This window comes from Saccopteryx bilineata, chromosome 11 (assembly GCF_036850765.1).
Source record: "Saccopteryx bilineata isolate mSacBil1 chromosome 11, mSacBil1_pri_phased_curated, whole genome shotgun sequence".
Lineage (NCBI taxonomy): Eukaryota > Metazoa > Chordata > Mammalia > Chiroptera > Emballonuridae > Saccopteryx > Saccopteryx bilineata.
In genome coordinates, this window is record NC_089500.1 from 46,901,645 (window position 1) to 46,921,713 (window position 20,069).

The window sequence follows — 20,069 nt, forward strand, 5'->3', positions numbered from 1 at the left end:
GGAGAGACAGTCAGACAGTCTCCCGCATGCACCCGACCGGGATCCTCCCGGCACGCCCACCAGGGGGCGATGCTCTGCCCCTCCGGGGCGTCGCTCTGCTGGGACCAGAGCCACTCTAGCACCTGGGGCAGAGGCCAAGGAGCCATCCCCAGCGCCCGGGCTATCTTTGCTCCAATGGAGCCTCGCTGTGGGAGGGGAAGAGTGACAGAGAGGAAGGAGAGGGGGAGGGGTGGAGAAGCTGATGGGCGCTTCTCCTGTATGCCCTGGCCGGGAATCGAACCCGGGACTTCTGCACGCCAGGCCGACGCTCTACCACTGAGCCAACCGGTCAGGGCCGCATTGGTTTTTAAATTGAAGTTAAAGGGCAACAACTCTTGGATTGAACATAACCACAAGGCAATTAATGTTTTACAAACATCACTTTTACATAATTGTAGTTGTTTTTAAATGTAAAAAATTATTATCTGATAAAAACACCCTCTTATTTTGTTTTAAGATTGAATCATGGCTTCTTCGAGTAAGTGTAAATGTAAGAATAGTCCTGACACCTTCTGTTATATACGTGGCTGTTACACACTTCAACGTCAAAGTTGACACGTGCATATATAGCCTATTTTCAAGTTCCCCTTGGCGATAAAGACAAGAATTGGGCTCCTCATATTGTGTGTCATAATTGTGAGGAAATGCTTCGTGACTGGACAGAAGGATAACGGAAAGGAATGCCTTTTGGTATTCCCATGGTTTGTCGTGAACCTAAGGACCACAGCAGTGACTGTTATTTCTCTCTGATCCATACAAAGGGCATCGGCAAGAAAAAATGGCATATGTTCGCATATCCTAATATTCCTTCAGCAATAAGGCCTATCATTCCATACTCCGAGACACTCCCGGTTCCAGTTTTCAATGGTTTTATTTCTTCTAAGGACAAAGAAAATGAACATGGTGATCAAGTGTATTTTGATAAGATGCATGAGGAAATGGTTGTAGAATCTTAAGGGTCTTCTTCTGATGCCAAGCAGTCATTAACCCTCAGCAGTTTAGCCAACCAGAATTGAATGACTTAGTAAGAATGACATAAAAAATTGTCCTCGACTTTCTGAAGTATGAGAAGCATAACTGGATCATTTGTGTGGATCTTAAAATGGTAAATTTCCTGCTAGGACAACAGAGGTTTCACGAAGTATCCTTGCTTTCTGTGTATGTGTGATAGCCGAGCTTGGGTGAAACACTGGACACAGAAGGAGTGGCCGAATCGTGAAGCTCTGGAAGTAGGGATGCAAAATATTGTGAATGGACCTGTAGTTAATCGAGACAGGATCATTTTTCCCCCACTTCACATCAAACTTGGCTTAATGAAGCAGTTTGTTCAGGCTTTGAATAGAGAAAGTGAATGCTTCAACATATATTTCTGCTTTTCCTGCCTTATCTTTCGAGAAGATAAAAGCAGGTATATTCTATGGACCTCAAATTAGAATCCTCATACATGACGAAGAATTTGCCAGGAAAATGAATAAGGATGAGAAAGCAGCATGGCAGTCTTTTGTGGCAGTTACAAAAAACTGCCTTGGCAATGAAAAAGCAGAAAACTATGAACTTATGGTTCAAAGGATGCTGTTGGCTTTCCGCGACATTGGATATAACATGAGCGTTAAGATTCACTTCCTGAACAGTCACCTTGATAAGTTTCCCAAAAATCTTGGAGCTGTTAGTGATGAGCAGACTACTGCTGGAGCATCAAACGAGATTGTCCTCAACAAGTATACAAACGCAAGAGCTACAAATGCAAAATTTTGCCTGAATAGAATTTAAATGTTTTGTGCAAATTTTATGATTCAAATATAAGTGTTTTAATATGTTCTATTTTGAAATTGTAGACCAATTCTGATGCAAGCATATCTTTTAGTGTATTTATTGCATTATATAAATTATTATATTTTCACAAAGATGATGCCCAAGAAGACATTCTACTTTATTATGTTAAACTAAATGTTGAAAATTTTACAATAAGATGAAAACCTAAAATCTTGAATTGCAAAAAAAGTGTAGCTTACAGAGAAAAACTAATGTCCGATTTGAGATCAGCACACTCAAATTAGGTAAGAAGAAGTGTTTTTGTGGATGCAACAAAAATTTTGTTCCCCAGTGTAATCAGTCTTATAGATTTTTTGAATCTGACACCAAAAGCAAAAGCAATGAAAAATATAAAAATAAACAAGTGGGACTATGTCAAACTAAACGGCTTTTGCTTAGCAAAAGATACCATCAAGATGAAAAGGCAACCTACTGAATGGGAGGAAATATTTGTAAGTGATGTATCTGATAAGGGGTTAATATCCAAAAAATATAAAGAACTCTTAGAACTCAGTAGCCCTCCCCCCAAAAAAAATTCAATTAAAAATGGGTAGAAGATCTGAGCACTTTTCCAAAGAAGACATACAGTTGGGCAATAAGTACATGAGATGTTCAATATCACTCATCACCAGGGAAATGCAACTCAAAACAACAATGAAATATTTCCCCAAACCTGTTAGAATGTCTAGTATCTTTTTTTTCCTTCAGATTTTATTTATTGATTTTGAGAGAGAGGAAGGGGAGAGAGAAAGAAAGAGGAGGGAGAAGCAGGAAGCATCAGCTTATAGTAGTTGCCTCCTGTATGTGTCTTGACCAGGCAAGCCCATGATTCAAGCTGGTGACCTCAGAGTTCAAGGTCGATGCTTTATGCACTGTACCACCACAGGTCAAGCAGAATGGCTGGTATCAAAAAGACAAATAACAAGTGTTGGTGAGGAAGTGGAGAAAAGGGAACCCTTGCAGACTGTTGGTGGGAATATAAATTGGTGCAGCTACTATGGAAAACAGTGTGGAGATTTCTCAGAAAATTAAAAGTAGAATTACCATATGATCCAGCAATTTCTTTCTGCATATTTATCTGGAGAAAATGAAAAGCACTACCTCACAGTGGTATGTTTACCCCCATGTTCATTACAGTTCATTGCAGCATTATTTACAGTAGCCAAACTGAAGAAACAACAAGTGTCCCTGGTTGGGTGAATAGATAAAGATGTGGTATATATGTAAAAAAAATATGTAAAATACACACTTCACACTTCAGATGCCAGTCAAAAACCCAGGTCACAAGCTTCTGACTGACTAGCTATATAAACTAGAGACTCCAATGACCTCTCTTGACTCAATGCCAGTCACAAAGCCCAGGTTATTAACCTGTACTTCTGTCCAACTGACTTTAGAGTCAGAAATTTTTGAGACCTCTTTCTTCAGTTAATTTGCTAGAGTAGCTTGCAGAACTCTGGGAAACATTTTCCTTAGTAGGTCACTGATGTATTATTACACAAGCATATAACACAGAAACGGCCAGATGGAGGAAAGGTACATAGTGCTTCGGGCCTTTTGTGCTTTCTTTGAGTACCTCACCAAATTGCCAGGTGTTGACCAACCCAGAAGCTCTCTAAACCCTTCCTTTTGGGTTTTTATGGAGGCTTCATTACATATTCACGTTTGACTAAATCATTGCCATTGGTGATTGATTCAACTTCTGCTGTGTTCCCTCCCTGGTGGTCCCTGGAGTGACTGGAAATTATAACCCTCTTACCATGTGATTGGTTCTAGTGGCATCCAGCCCCCATCCTTAGGTGCTTTCCAAATTAACATAACAAGTCTGGTATTACTCTCAATGCTTAGGAAATTCCAAGGGTTTTGAGAGCTATGAGCCCGATCTGTGAGCCCAGATGAAGACCAAATAAATGGGTGCCGCAAAAATGGGTTTACAGTTCATGTGGAAAATAACACAAAAATAAACTGTTTTGCATACTAACAACTGTAAAGCCTACTTTTGCCCCACTATGTATTTTTCTCCTAAATCACAATATCGTACCATATGATCTCATATATGTGGAGTCTTTTTTTTTTTTTTTAAATATTTTATTTATTGATTTTTTAGAGAGAGAGAAGTGAAAGAGAGAGAAGGGGGAGGAGCAGGAAGCATCAACTCCCATATGTGCCTTGACCAGGCAAGCCCAAGGTTTCGAACCGGCAACCTCAGTGTTCCAGGTTGACGCTTTATCCCACTGCACCACCACAGGTCAGGCTCATATATGTGGAGTCTTAATAAAAAAATAAAACAAGCCCTTAGATATAGAGAACAGATTGGTTGCCAGAGTCGAAGGGGGGTGGGTGGGTGAAATGGGTCAAAAACAGGCCCAAATGCATAAGGGAATTTAGTATATATAAAGGTGTAATTAAATTTTAAAAAATTTTTATTCATTTTAGAGAGGTGGTAGAGGGGGACACAGAGAGAGAGAAGGACAGTGGGAGTAGCAGGAAGCATCAACTCCCATATGTGCCTTGATCAGGCAAGCCTAGAGTTTCAAACCAGTGACCTGAGCGTTCCAGGTTGATGCTTTATCCACTGCCCCACTACAGGTCAGGCCAGGTGGTATTAATTTCATTAAGTTCAAATTAATGAAAAGATTATTCAACTAATTGCTGTTAATAGATAATACTGTTGTTTTTTTTTAAAGATTAATTAGCAAACAGGAAGATACTGAAAGCATCATTCATTAGAAGCATCATCAGTCAACTAAAAGAGAAAAGTGATGTGATTTCCATTTCAGTAAGGTAAGTGGCATATACTTTTTCTTTCCAGTGAGAGGAGAGGAGGCAGAGACAGACTCCTGCATGCATGCACCTGACTGGGATCCATTTGGGAAGCTCACTAGGGGGTGATGTTCTGCCCATCTGGGGTGTTTGTTGCTTAGCCACTGAGCTCTTCTTAGCACTAGAAGTGGAGGCCATGGAGCCATGATCAGCGCCCAGGCCAGCTTGCTCCAATCAAGCCATGGCTGCAGGAGGTGAAGAGGTGGGGGAGTGGAGAAGCAGATGGGCACTTCTCCTGTGTTCTCTGACTGGAATGGAACACAGGACATCCACACTCTAGGCCGACGCTCTACCACTGAGCCAACCGGCCAAGGCCTGTGTATACTTTTATAATTTGGTGCCTTCCAAGATTATTAGTTAGTGTGCCAAGTATATTTTATATTTTCAGGGAGAAATATTACTTTTTTGACAAAGTATATGTCTATAGAAGAAAACATTTAAGTGGACATACACTAGTGAAAAATAAGCTTTTTTTCAATTTTTTTTTAAAAATTATTTTTACAAGGACTGAGAGAGAGTCAGATAGAGGGATAGATAGGGACAGACAGACAGGAACGGAGAGAGATGAGAAGCATCAATCATCAGTTTTTCATTGCGACACCGTAGTTGTTCATTGATTGCTTTCTCATATGTGCCATGACTGCGGGCCTTCAGCAGACCGAGTAACCCCACTCGAGCCAGTGACCTTGGGTCCAAGCTGGTGAGCTTTTTTTGCTCAAGCCAGATGAGCCCGCGCTCAAGCTGGCAACCCCGGGGTCTCAAACCTGGGTCCTTCTGCATTCCAGTCTGACGCTTTACCCACTATGCCATTACCTGGTCAGGCAAAATAAGCTTTTTTTTACATGCCTGACACTTGGTCTCATAGTTCTTTATTAAAAGATTTTATTTTTATTTACTTTAGAGAAGGGAGAGAGAGAGAGTGGGAGAGAAAGAGAGAGTGGGAGAGAAAGAGAGAGAAGGAGGAGGAGCAGGGACCATCAACTTCCATATGTGCCTCAACCAGGCAAGCCCAGGGTTTTGAACTGGTGACCTCAGAGTTCCAGGTTGACATTTTATCCACTGTGCCACCACAGGTCAGGTGGTCCTGTAGTTATACATATTATTCTGTTGTTATCACACTAGCCACCTGTGGTTTCTTTCCTGTGAATATAATATGTATTAGTTTTTGCTGTTTTTTGCCAGTATTTTTTCCCTGTTTTTTTCTTTCAAACTTGGCTTCTGAATTTTATCACAAAGGCTTGTGAAAGCCTTTCCCTCTGAAAATAAATATTAAAATCCTCACATTGCCTGACCTGTGGTGGCAGAGTGGGATAAAGCTTCGACCTGGAACACTGAGGTCGCTGGTTCGAAACCTTGGGCTTGCATGGTCAAGGCACATATGGGAGTTGATGCTTCCTGCTCCTCCCCCCTTCTCTCTCTATTTCTCTCTCTCTCACTCCTCTCTCTCTAAAAATCAATAAATAAAATACTTAAAAAAAAAAAAATCCTCACACACTGTTTTTATGGTTTAATTTTTTTTTTTTTTACAGGGACAGAGAGAGTCAGAGCGATAGATAGGGATAGACAGATAGGAATGGAGAAAGATTAGAAGCATCAATCATCAGTTTTTTGTTGCTACACCTTAGTTGTTCATTGATTGCTTTCTCATATGTGCCTTGACCGTGGGCCTTCAGCAGACCGAGTAACCCCTTGCTCAAGCCAGCGACCTTGGGTCCAAGCTGGTGAGCTTTTTGCTCAAACCAGATGAGCCCGTGCTCCAGCTGGCAACCTTGGGGTCTTGAAACTGGGTCCTCCGCATCCCAGTTCGACGCTCTATCCACTGCGCACTGCCTGGTCAGGTGGTTTAAATTTTTTTTTTTTTTTTTTAGATAAGATTTCCTTCTTTTTTTATTAATTTTTTAGAGAGGAGAGAGAGTGAGAGAGAGAGAAGGGGGAGGGAGGAGCAGGAAGCATCAACTCCCATATGTGCCTTGACCAGGCAAGCCCAGGGTTTTGAACCAGCAACCTCAGCATTTCCAGGTCGACACTTTATCCACTGCACCACCGCAGGTCAGGCCAGGTGGTTTAATTTTTAATGAAAAATTTTCCTGGACATCACCTCACTCTTAAACCAGAATTACCCAGATGGTTACCCAGTTGTCCTAACACCAATTGTTGAATAATCTTAACCCTTATTAATTTGAACTTAATGAAATCAATGCCACCTGTATATATACTAAATTTCCTTTTTCATTTGGGCCTCTTTTTGTTCCATTAATGTCTTATCAATATGTTGGAACTAAATTGTTAATTATTACAACTATTAAAAGTATTTTAATATCAGCAAGCACAAATCTACCCCCCCATTTTTTTCTTGATTTATGTATGTGTATATTACTGGAACTGGTATGTGATGCTTTCTATTGTGTATTTCAGCTAATTATTTATTTAAAGCTTTTGAATTTTTAATGTTTATTTTTTACTTATTCATACTGAATTTGCATAGTAATAGTTTTTCTATTGATTGTCTAGGACTTTTTTTTCCTGTAAATAATAATTTTCTATCTTTCATTTTTTAATTATTTCTCTTTGTTTGATTGTATCACCTCTACAACACTGTTAAAAACTATTTGCTTAATTTAGTGGGAGACTTCTTGTGTTACCTTATATAGCATGAAACTAGATTTTTGTTTGTATGCTCCAGAAGTTGATGGTACTGATGTTACAAGGGGAGCAGTGAGACCTCAATTCTTGTCCTGCTTGAGAGAAAGAATTCAATCAAGAGACAAAATGTAGCAACTAAAGGAAGAATTTATTGGCCGAACAGGAAGAAAGAGGAAAGGGGATCTTGGAGATGCTGCCCGCTGCTCCCCTGGTTGGAAGTTTCCTGGGGTCTCTTGAGCTTAGGAGAAAGAGAGGAGCAAGGAAAATTCACCTGAGGAGAAGGAGGAGAGGGAAGGAAAAGGCAGAAGAAAAAGAGGAAAAGGCCCTGGCCCACTTCTGGAAGGGAGAGTATACTGGGACCTTTTCCTAAGGGATTTTAAGGGTGGTGATTTTAGGGGAGGTCCCAAGGGAAAATCTGAATAGAATATTCATTAGTTTTCCAGGTGTGCTCTTTTGGGGTCGTGTCCTTCATTGATTGGTTATCCCCAAGTCAGGGACTCATTAGTCATTGCAGCTGGTCCTGAGGTCAATTATACCTTTCTTTTGTCTGGTTTTGCTGCTTTTCTGGGCCTGGAGCTGAGACATAACTGAGGCCTAGATGCTCTCTCTAGGGGTTAATATTTAAGCACTGTTCTCCAGCTTTCTTGTTTGTTCCTCCTCTAAGGGGGTCTAAAACCACATGACTTGTGATACGCCAGGGAAGGAAAGGTCAGAAGAGGGTCCGAATTCTATGACCAGCGGCATGAAAGTGGGTCTAGACTGCATGACCAGCTAAGGGAGGAAAGGTCACCCTAGGGTGAGTCTCTCATTTTCCATTTGCTAGCCTTATTTTCTTATTTGCTAGCCTTCTGTGCCTGACCTGTAGACCTTGCTTTGCTCATGTCTGTCTAACTGCCTGCCACACTAAGAAATATTTGAAAATATTCTCAGTACTTGAGTTGCCAACATATTCCTTTTATTGGCATGAGGAGAGAATCAGGAGTGTTTATATAAATATGTTAACAATAATTTTTAATTATCTAATTTATTCATATGAACTTCGATAAAGGCACATATATTATCTTTTTGTTTTGCCACTTTTCTCCTTCTATTTCATTTTAATACATTCATTTTTGTGCTGCACTTTCTCTAGTGCTAATAGAATATGTATGGGAGGTAAATTTTTTGAAACTCTAAATGTTTGAAAGTATTCTTATTCTAGAATCTCAATTATGTGGGCATTGAATTCTACTTCGGACTTAAAAATTCCACATTTTGAAGGATTTCCCTATTATGTCTATTCTGTTGCTATTGAGAAGTCTGATATAATTCTGATTCATTTCTTTATTTTTTTAAATTTTTTTTTTATAAGTGAAAAGAGTGGAGATAGTCTCCTGCATGTGCCCCAAACCTGATCGACCCAAAAACCCTTGTCTGGGGCTGATGCTCAAATCAGCTGAGCTATCCTCAGTGCCTGAGTCTGATGTGCTTGAATTGACCGCACTGTTCTCTGCACCCAGGGCCAAGGGTCGGACCAATCTAGCCATTGGCTGAGAGAGGAGAAGAGTGAGAGAAGGGGGAGAGGGAGGAGAAGAGAATTAGATGGTTGCTTCTCATGTGTTCCCTGACTGGGGATTGAACCTGGAACGGCTGCATACTGGTCCGATACTATCCACTGAGCCAACTGGCCAGGGCTATAATTCTGATTCTTAATCTAATGTATGTGGTTGAGATTTTTTTTCCCTCCAGAAGCTTGAGGCTCATCTTTTTGTTTTGTTTTCATGATACGCTTTTTTTTTTTTTTTACAGCGACAGAGAGTGAGTCAGAGAGAGGGATAGACAGGGACAGAGAGGAACGGAGAGAGATGAGAAGCATCAATCATTAGTTTTTTGTTGTGCGTTGCAACACCTTAGTTTTTCATTGATTGCTTTCTCACATGTTTTTTGACCGCGAGCCTTCAGCAGACTGAGTAACCCCTTGCTCGAGCCAGCGACCTTTGGTTCAAGCTGGTGAGCTTTGCTCAAACCAGATGAGCCCACGCTCAAGCTGGCGACCTCGGGGTCTCGAACCTGGTTCCTCTGCATCCCAGTCCGAGGCTCTATCCACTGTGCAACCACCTGGTCAGGCAAGCCCAGGGTTTTGAACCAGCAACCTCAGCATTCCAAGTCAACGCTTTATCCACTGTGCCACCACAGGTCAGGCTCTCTCTCTTTTTATTTTTTTGATATTATTTAATGTTTATTTTATTGATTTTAGAGAGAGGCAAGGAGAGAGAGACACACAGGAACATCAGTCTGTTCCTATATATGCCCTGATTGGCAACCTCTGCGCTTTGGAACGATGCTCTACCCAACCGAGCTATCTGGCCAGAGCCTGCATAGTTTGTTTCTTACAAGCTATTTGTTTTCTGGTTTTTTCTTTTTTTAAAAAATTTATTGATTTTATTGAGAGAGGAAAAGGGGGAGACAGAAAGAGAAAGACAGAGTCAGGAACATCATTCTGTTCTTGTATGTGCCTTGGCCAAGCATCTAACTGGCAGTCTTTGTGCTTCTGGACGACCCTTGAACTAACCAAGCTATTTGATCAGGACTGATTATTTCATTTTAATGTTTCCTCATATATGTGGACATTCTTGTTTATCTGCTTCTGGTTACAGTTAAGACACTAAACAGTGTGTGTTCTCTGTTGGAATAGTGGGTGGGCTGGTAGTTTGATTATAGGATGTGAGTGTGTATATATCTTTTTTTCTTTTTTTGTTTTGTTTTTTTTTGTTGTTTTTTATAAATAAGTTTTTATTTTAATGAGGTGACATCAATAAATCAGGGTATATATATTCAAAGAAAACATTTCCAGGTTATCTTGTCATTTAGTTCTGTTGCATACCCATCACCCAAAGAGAGATCGTCCTCCGTCACCCTCTATCCAGTTTTCTTTGTACCCCTCCCCTCCCCCTCTCCCTCCTCCCCTCCCCCCACCCCTGTAACCACCCCACTCCTGTCCATGTCTCTTAGTCTCGTTTTTATGTCCCACCAATGTATGGAATCCTGCAGTTCTTGTTTTTTTCTGATTCACTTATTTCACTCCGCATAATGTTATCAAGATTCCACCATTCTGCTGTAAGTGATCCAATGTCATTTTTTCTTCTAGCTGAATAGTATACCATGGTTTATATGTGCCACATCTTCTTTATCCAGTCTTCTATTTTTTTTACAGTGATTAAAAGCCTTTAAGCAAACTCTTGGCCAATACAGCAAGAATCCATAAAAGAGTAGTGTCCTTAACATGTTCACCAAGTCCAAGTTGACCCCATCACCATGCCAAATTCCTGAGAAATGCAACCCAACCACAGTTCAGTCTGTTAGGAGCTGTCACAGGGAGCAGGAGTCCAGGTAAAGTCCACATCCAGGAAAAGTCCTCATGGCACTGGAATTGTTGTCACCATTCTATACTTTGCAGCTCACGTCCAAGTCCCAATGACCGCTGCTTCTAGCTGGTAATGATTCAGGTAGACTGGAAAAGCCATTTGCAGCATGCGTGGATATGGAGCTTCTGTTCTCCTCTGCCTGGAGAGATGAGACCAGGTTGCTTTTCCCTGGAGCTCTGTGACTGTGGCCTGGTAAAGAGAACCTTGGGATACACTAAGCAGTCTCGGTGTGGCTTCTTCAGTGTTCCTTGGTTGAAGAGTCCTCTTAGTTTAGTCCAAAGTTGGTTTTTCCAGATGATAGTTCATAAAATTAGTTTGTAATCCACTTTGGTTCTGGGAGGTAGATGTTGGTACGTCCGCCTACTCCAGTGCCATCTTGTCTCTCGTTTTGTTTTAAATCTTTATTTTTCAATTACAATTGACAATGATATAAGTTTCAGGTGTACAACACAGTGATTAGACATTATATAACTTACTAACTGATCATCCTGATATCTAATACCCATCTGACACCAAAGTTAGTTATTACAGTATTATTGACTATATTCCCTGTTCTATACTTAAATCCCCATGACTTTCTTAAATACCAATTTATATTTAATTCCTTCACCTTTTTTACCCATTCCTCCATACCCCCTCCCATCTGGCAACTGCCAAAACATTCTGTGTATCTATCTGTGAGTCTGTTTCTATTTTGCTTATTTCTTCTTATAAGTGAAATCATACGGCATATGTCTTTCTCTGTCTGACTTGTTTCATTCAGCACGGTACCCACTATGTCACTGTTTTTCAATGGCCAGTCCATGATTCAGACACATCTGCCAGAAATTTTGTGTCAGTCTGTGTAAGAGTTAAATACCCTGATTTTGTATGAAGATTATAGTTAAATTTGTTTATGCTTAGGGTGACTTCTGCCTTAGTGGTCCCTAAAATAATTCTCCTATTTTCACTAGTTCCCAAGTGTAACAAGGTTGAAAACACCGCTCTATGCCCATCCATGTCATTGCAGATGGCACTATTTCATCATTTTTGTTTTTAAAGATTTTATTTATTGCTTGACTAGGGGTTGATGCAGTGAATAGAGCATTAGCCTGAGATTCTGAGGACCCAGGTTTGAAGCCCCGAGGTTGCTGGCTTGACTGTAGGCTCATCCAGTTTGAGCATGGGTTTACCAGCTTGATTGTGGGGCTGCGGCTGAGCATGGAATCATAGACATGATGACCCCATGGTTGCTGACTTGAGCTCAGTGTCTGGCTTGAGCAAGGGGTCATTGGCTTGGCTGGAGCCTTGCCCCCTCCCTGGTAAGGCATGAATGAGAAAGAAATCAGTGAACAACTAAGGTGCCGCAACTATGAGTTGATGCTTCTCATCTTTCTCCCTTCCTCTCTATCTGCTCCTGTCTGTCCCTCTCCTCTTCTCTTTTTTTTTTTTTCCTGAAGCTGGAAACGGGGAGAGACAGACAGACTCCCACACGAGCCCGACCGGGATCCACCCGGCACGCCCACCAGGGGGCAATGCTCTGCCCCTCCCGAGAGTCGCTCTGTCGCTACCAGAGCCACTCTAGCGCCTGGGGCAGAGGCCAAGGAGCCATCCCCAGCGCCCGGGCCATCTTTGTTCCAATGGAGCCTCGCTGCGGGAGGGGAAGAGAGAGACAGAGAGGAAGGAGAGGGGGAGGGGTGGAGAAGCAGATGGGTGCTTCTCCTGTGTGCCCTGGCCGGGAATTGAACCTGGGACCCCTTGCATGCCAGGCCGACGCTCTACCACTGAGCCAACCGACCAGGGCCTCTCTCCTCCTTTCTTAAAAAAAAAAAGTTATTTATACAGAGAGGTTGGGGGGGTAAGAAGTATCAACACATAGTTTGCTTTATTTTAGTTGTTCATTGCTTGCTTGTTGTATGTGTCTTGACCAGCTAGCAAGCCCAGGATTTCAAGCTTGCTACCTCAGCATCCCAGGTCAACACTATCCATTGCACCACCACAGGCCAGGCAAGATTTCATCATTTAAAGAAATTGATAGATATCTATTTTTTTGCCATTATTCATATTTCTTATTTATTTTTCTTCTTAAATAAGATACTTTAACATTTCTTATAATACTGGTTTGGTGGTGATGAACTTCTTAAGCTTTTTCATATAGAGTAAAGATTTTATTTACTCTTTATATAGAGTAATCTTGGTTGTAGGTCCTGGCTTTTCCTCACTTTGAAGATTTCTTGACAGTCCTTTCTGGCCTGCAAAATTTCTGTTGAGAAATCAGCTGTTAGTCTTATGGGAGCTCCCTTGTAGAGCTTTTTTCTCTTGCTTCTTTTAAGAATCTTTGTCTTTACCTGTGGATATTTTAATTGTGATGTGTCTTAGCATGTGCCTCTTGGGTTCACCTTGTTTGAAACTCTGTGCTTCCTGAACTGTGTATTCCCTTCACCAAGTTAGGGAAGTTTTCCATCATTACATTGTCACACAGGTTTGCAGTTCCTTGTTCTCCTTCTTATTCTGGAACTTCCCCCTTTACCCCCATGATGTGAATGTTGGTACACTTTATGTTGTCCCTGAGGCTCCTTATACAATATCCTCATTTATTTGAATTTTTTCCTTTTTTCCTGTTACTGGGTCTTTTCTGCCTCCTTATCTTTCAACTTTCTGATCCTCTGCTTCATCTATTCTGTCAATTCCTAGTCATCATTCCAATTAATGTATTCTTTATTTCTGACTGGTTCTTTATGTTTTCTAGTTTCGTTTTTATGTTTCTTCTCTCTCTGTTGAAGTTCTCACTAAGTTTATCTACTCTTCCCCTGACTGTTTTGAGCGTCCTTATACCCAGTGTTTTGAACTCTGCATCTGTAAGATTGCTTGCTTGCTTGCTTCCAGTTTGTTTAGTCCTTTTTCTGGAGTTTTATTCTGTGTTTTCATTTGGGACATGTGTCTTAGACTTTCCATTTTGCAGCTTCCCTTTATTGGTTTCTGTGTATTAGGTGGAACTGCTGTTTCTCCCAGGCTTGGTAGAGTGGCTTTACGGACCAGGGGTTTTGTAGGGTCCAGTGGCACAGCCTCCCCATTACCATAGCTGGGCACTCCAGGGGCACCCCCTGTGGGGCTGTGACTCTCCTGTTATAGTTGAACCCTGATTGCTGTTGGCATCTCAGTGATTACCTCCAGGCCAATCAGCTGCGAAGACTGGCTACGACTACCATGGAGGATCAGTTGTACAGGGGCCCACCCCACAGAACAGGGGTTCAGTGGTGCTCTGATGCCCACTGTGCCTGCTCCATGAGGTGTGTTGCTTGTGGAGGTGGTTGAGTGTTGATTTTGATATCTGAAGCTGTCTCTGGGACCTTCTGGAAGATTCAGACTAATGTCAGCTGCCACCTGCTTGGGGCCACTTGGCATGAACTATAGTGTACAGATGTCTGCTACTTGTGCTGGGCTTGGAGTTGCCCAGGGGAGAACGAGCTGTGAAACAAGGCCGGCTGCTGCTAATGCTTCACCCTGGACCACTTAGTAAGAGGTACAGGGCATGCTGAGACATTTTAGGGAAGTCTGAAGCATAAGCTAAGACAGGCCATTTGTATTGAAAAGCCCCTGGGTTGGGCCTGCAAGTTGGGTCAGTAGGGTGGTGTCTTAGAGCATTACCAAGGTGAGGCTAACAGCTTTAGCAAGGTTGATGAAGACACAGATATGGCACATGGCTGCTGGGTCTATGTGGGGAGGCCCAGAAAAAGAACAAAAACTTCTGCCAGTACTTCTCTTTGGGATAAAGCAGCCCTTTCAGTCCTTGCCTTGATGCCAGACAATTTAGTGCCTCCCTATATGTCCCTGGTGCCTTTAGAGCTGCTGCCCCAGCTGTCTCAGCACTGGAGTTTAGAGTGAGTTGAGTTTAAGTCCCAGTGTGGGCCCTCGAAGAGGAAGGTCTGGGACTCCAGCCACCTTGCCTCTCACTCAGCCACAAACCCTACTGTTTTTGTTTTGTTTTGTTTTTTAAGTGAGAGGAGGGGAGGCAGAGAGAGACTCTGGCTTGCGCCCTGACTGGGATCCACTTGGCAAGCCCACTAGGGGGCGATGTTCTGCCCATCTGGGGCATTGCTCCATTGCAACTAGAGGCATTCTAGCACCTGAGATAAGGCCATGGACCCATCCTCAGAGCCCAGGGGCCACCTCACTCTAATCAAGCCATGGCTGCAGGAGAAGAGAGAGTGAGAGAGGAGCATGAGGGGGAGAGGGGAGAAACAGATGAGCACTTCTGTGTGCACTGACCAGGAATCAAATGCGGCACACCCACATGCCAGGCAGATGCTCTACCACTGAGCCAGTCAGCCAGGGCAAAACCCCTGGATTTTACAGCCAGAAGTTATGGGGACTTTTCTTCCTGGCCTGGAACCCTGGGCTGGGACCCCTCACTTCTCAGAGGGTACCTGGGCAGCTGAGATATCCCTCCTGATTATTATCTGGCACACCTGGATATGGACCTGCTTGTTTGAAGTCTAGTGTCTCCTGCTAGTTTTGATGTGGCTTCTTTATATCTGTAGTTGTAGGATTTCTGTTCAGCTAGATTTCAGGCAGCTCTGAATGGTGGCTGTTCTGTACTTTAGTACTAATTTTGATGTGGTTGTGCGGGATTCAAGTATTGCGTTTACCTTCACTGCCATTTTGACTGATGTGTGTGTGTGTGTTTACTGCCTGTGGGCCTTATCAGTATATGTTAGGTCTTTTCTCTAGATGTGTCCAATTCATCAGAAAATAATCTTTCAGTTTTTGTTTATAGAAGGCATAGGCTTGGCTGCTGTCTTCTAGGAATATCGAGTAGGCAGAGGGGTTTTGGTGTAGGGTGTGGGTTTTAGCAATCAGTATATGTACTCCTATTTTACTTCCTCTGTTGTCTCTTGGAAACTTCTTGTCTCAGCTGTGACTGTTGAGCCCCTAGATGAAAGTCCTTTTGCTTTATGCCTTCCAGAGATTTATACTTTTTATTTTTAAGATTTTTTTTATTGACTTTTAGAGAAGGGAGAGAGCTAGAGAGAGAGAAAGGGCAGGGTGGGGGAAGGAGGTGGAAGCTTTAGCTCATTAGTGGTTGCATCTTGTATGTTCCCTGCCCAGGCAAGCCTGGGGTTTCAAACCAGTGAACTCAGCATTCCACGTCCACACTTTATCCACTGCACCACCACACGTCAGGCCGAGATTTATACTTTCAGTCTTTAGGGAGTGATACAAGGTGGTCCTCTGGGTGCCGGTAATTGGAAAGGCAGTCTGGGAGGGAACTTCTCCGTTTTCTTTTTGAGTCCCATTTTTATCCCCATCTGTGGAGTTTGGTACTACCAGTTCCTGAGTCCTGGGGGTTTAAGTAGAGCTGCTTTTCAATTTTCCCCATTTCCAGCTTGAGATTCAGGTTTTCTTGAGTTTGAGTTTAGTTATTTGTCCTTCTTTGTAGCCTCCATACTTGTTTTTTCATAATTTTCTCTTTTGTTCTTTTCCTTCAGATTTGTGTTTTTATAAGATTTTATTTATTGATTTTAGAGAGAGAGGGAGGGGGGAGGAGTGGGAAGCATCAACTCATAGTAGTTGATTTTGGTATGTACCGTGACCGGGGAAGCTCGGAGTTTTGAACTGGCGACCTCAGCATTCCAGGTCAGTGCTTTATCTACTGCACAACCACAGATCAGGCCATCTGTTTTAATCTGTTGTATTTTTTAGTAGGTTTTAAATGAGAGTAGAGGTTAATATGTGTGTTTAAATTTTCCTTTTTAACTTTCAGTGTATTTCTGTGTATAGAGTTATTTATATAACACTGCTTTTCCTCAAAATAGAATTTTACTGTACCAGTTTAATACATATATGGGCACATACAGTGAATTTTTTTAAGACTTTTTTTCTACAACATAGATGCGTGCTATTCTGTTGGGTGCATGTAACTTCATGTTAGAAATACTGAAATTATGCTGTGTTTAAAGTGAGCTCTGAAGACTGAGGATAGGACAGGGTGAATTTATGGAATGTTGTATTTGATTTGAGGTGAATGAATGATTACATATTTCTTTTGTCCCCTTTAAACATTTAAAATTACTTTTTCTTTTAGGTGCTATGTAATGTGTTGAGATATTTTAAGGAATGATTTTGTCAAATTTTCATGAGTTATGGTGGCTGAAATATCAGTTCTGTCTTGTGGGAAAAGAACTGTAAGTAACCTCAAGTAACAAACTGATTTTCAACTTCTATTTATATAAGACACATTATTGATTATTCATAAGAATATACTTGGGATACTTTATTCTGTTAGCCTTAATTATACAGATTAAATAATTCAAATAGAGAAGTTAGATTTTGTATAAAGATTATTTCTATATAGTATTAGCATCGCCATATTTCTTGTATAAATTTTAATTTTAATTTTTTAATATTTCAGCTATGGCAGCACAAAAGGAAATCTATATTAATAAAATATTTTATTAAACGAAAGACGTTATATAAGAACTTTAAATCAACAGACTCAGCAAACAAGGGAAAAAACGTGTTAGTTGTAAGACATGTTTCAAATGAATCAAAGTCCAGCATCTGTGGATTCCAGAAGAAAAAAGTTTTCAAAAACTTGGTCAAAACAGACAGGTCAGTGATAAATAACTGCTTCAGTAATAGGACTAGGCCTGAAAACCAATATCAATTGAAAAATTAACAAAACAAATTGAATATGAATTAAATTTTATTCACAAAAAGTTCTGAAAATATCAAGTTAAAATATACTTTTTTCAAATTTCTGTTGCCTTGCTCAAAGTAAAGCAGGTATCTTTCAGCCTTCATGCCAACTTTTTTCATGTCCTAGGGATGACAGAAACCTTACTTGAAGCAAACTAGGAATTTTGTTGAAAATGTGTATCAGCATCAAAGTCAATTTTTAAGACCTGCTTCTCAGTAACAATACTGGACATTCAGCATTTGTACCTACCAGGACAAGACAATTCTCTCAGAAGCCAACCAGAAAGGAGGACCTGGCTCAGGAACAATGTCAATTCAGGAGAAATTGAAAGAAAATTCTTCCGATGTTATTAAAAAGAGTGATGATAAAAATTTAGAAGCACAAATTCAAAGTTCTCAAAAGAACCTATCAAAAAAATCAGGTCCAAAGGAAGCTATAAAATCAATGGTTAAATCTTCCAGTGAAAGTAAAATAAATCAGCCTGACTTAGGGACATGTCAGAGTACAAGGTCAGCAAAGGCAGCATCCAATAATGAAAAAGCAAGTAATTCCATGGATAAAAATCTGGTGACTGTGAAGGGACATTCACAAGAATCTACAAAAAAGAAGAAATCTCAAAAAAAATCAATACATGAAACGCTCAAATCAAATGAACAGCTTAACCGGCGATCACAAAGACTGCAACAGCTAACGGTGGTTTCAACAAGGTCTCTGCGTAGTAGAAAAATTCAGGGTCAAGTTCAAGCAGTTAAACAGAGTTTGCCACCAACACGAAAAGAGTACTGTAACAATACTCAAAGTAAATCGAATAAAGTTAAAACAAGTCAAAAACATGTGAAAAGAAAAGTACTGGAAATAAAGTCTGACTCTAAAGAGGATAAAAATTCAGTCATTAATGAAGTAATAAATTCTCCCAAAGCAAAAAAACTCAAAGTAGAGCAGCAGACAGCTTCTGCTTGTAGTTCTCAATGCATAAAAGGATCTGAAAACTGTCTTCAGAAGAATACTAGACAAGAGAAAACAGAATGTTTGCCTGTAACATCTGAGATAAAAAGATCAAAAATGGCTACTACTGTAATCTCTAACAAGAAGGAGATGAAGAAATCAGTTCATTCACAAGAGAGTACTAGTGCAAAACCCCCAACACAGCCATCAGTGCCTGAACAAAGTGGAGATAATGAACAAGCACGAAAGAGCAAACGAGGTAGTATTCTACAGCTCTGTGAAGAAATCGCTGGTGAAATTGAGTCGGATACTGTAGAGGTAAAAAAGGAACCTTCACAAATGGAAAGTGTAAAGGAGGAGAAGCCTACAGAAACAAAATTGGAAGAGGCTGATTCTAAAAGACAAATACTTCATCAGAAGGAAGCAAATCAGGATGTTCAGTGTCATCGTTTCTTCCCCAGTAGAAAAACAAAGCCTGTGAAATGTATACTAAACGGATTAAACAACTCGACTAAAAAGAACTCCAACTGGACTAAAATTAAACTCTCAAAATTTAACTCTGTGCAGCAAAATAAGTTGGACTCTAAAGTTTCCCCTAAATTGGGCTCATTGCAAACTAGTTTTTCACTACCAGCTTTAGAAATGCCTCATCCTGTGACTCAAAGTACATTTTTAGGGATAAAACTACATGATAAAAATATAGCTTGCCAGCAGGAGGAAATGAAAAAAATTAATTCTGAAGATGGTAAAATTAGTGATATTACAGTTGAAATTAATAAAACTGCAAAAAGGGCTCCTGAAAGTTGTCATTTGGATAATCAGATAAAACCACCTCCTGACCCACCATTGGATAACCAGATGAAGGATTCTTTTGAATCAGCACCAGATAAGGTAATCTGTTTTTATTATGCACAATAGAGGTTTCTGAGTACTTTCTAATAAGTGTTTATTAAATATATTTTATCTTAGGAATCATACTGAAGAGTCATTTGTTAAGGTATCCTATCAAGAGGGAGTTTTTTTTTTCTTTTTCCTTTTGGTGAGAGGGTCGGGGAGAGAGAGAGAGACAGTAAGGGGGGAGGGTGAAACACATGAACTTGCAGTTGCGTCACTTAAGTTATTCATTGATTACTTCTTATACATGCCTTGACCAGGGGTTGCAGCTGAGCCAGTGACCCCTGGCTCAAGCCATCACCATGGGATCGTATAGATCAGTGGTAGTCAACCTGGTCCCTACCGCCCACTAGTGGGGTTTCCAGCTTTCATGGTGGGCGGTAGCGAAGCAACCAAAGTATAAATAAAAAGAGATTTAACTATAGTAAGTTGTTTTATAAAGATTTATTCTGCCAAACTTAGCGAACATCCGACATAAAGTACTTGGTAAGTAATTAGTATTATATGCTTTAACTTGCTGTAACTCTGCTTTATAAATTTTATAAAGTAAAGTTACTTCTCTACTTTATAAATCACCATTACTGCCCTGGCCGGTTGGCTCAGCGGTAGAGCGTCGGCCTAGCGTGCGGAGGACCCGGGTTCGATTCCTGGCCAGGGCACACAGGAGAAGCGCCCATTTGCTTCTCCACCCCTCCGCCGTGCTTTCCTCTCTGTCTCTCTCTTCCCCTCCCGCAGCCAAGGCTCCATTGGAGCAAAGATGGCCCGGGCGCTGGGGATGGCTCTGTGGCCTCTGCCTCAGGCGCTAGAGTGGCTCTGGTCGCAATATGGCG

The 20,069-nt window shown here is 41.1% G+C and overlaps 1 protein-coding gene across 8 annotated transcripts in view; it reads left to right on the forward strand.

Annotated features, from left to right (window-relative positions):
- The window catches only part of ESCO1 (establishment of sister chromatid cohesion N-acetyltransferase 1), an 82,410-nt gene that overhangs the window by 9,292 nt on the left and 53,049 nt on the right, over positions 1-20,069 (forward strand). For 5 of the 8 annotated variants that reach the window (XR_010727537.1, XM_066247415.1, XM_066247416.1 and 2 more), the window contains exons 2-4: positions 4,539-4,635; positions 16,786-16,885; positions 17,113-19,236. Coding sequence is in view for 7 of the 8 variants with exons in the window: in XM_066247415.1 (XP_066103512.1) it covers positions 17,707-19,236 (1,530 nt within the window). In the remaining variant the exon portion in view is untranslated. Of the gene's footprint in view, positions 1-3,958; positions 4,100-4,538; positions 4,636-7,981; positions 8,114-16,785; positions 16,886-17,112; positions 19,237-20,069 lie in introns of all 8 variants that reach the window. The other 3 variants (XM_066247413.1, XM_066247411.1, XM_066247410.1) reach the window with 3 other exon arrangements.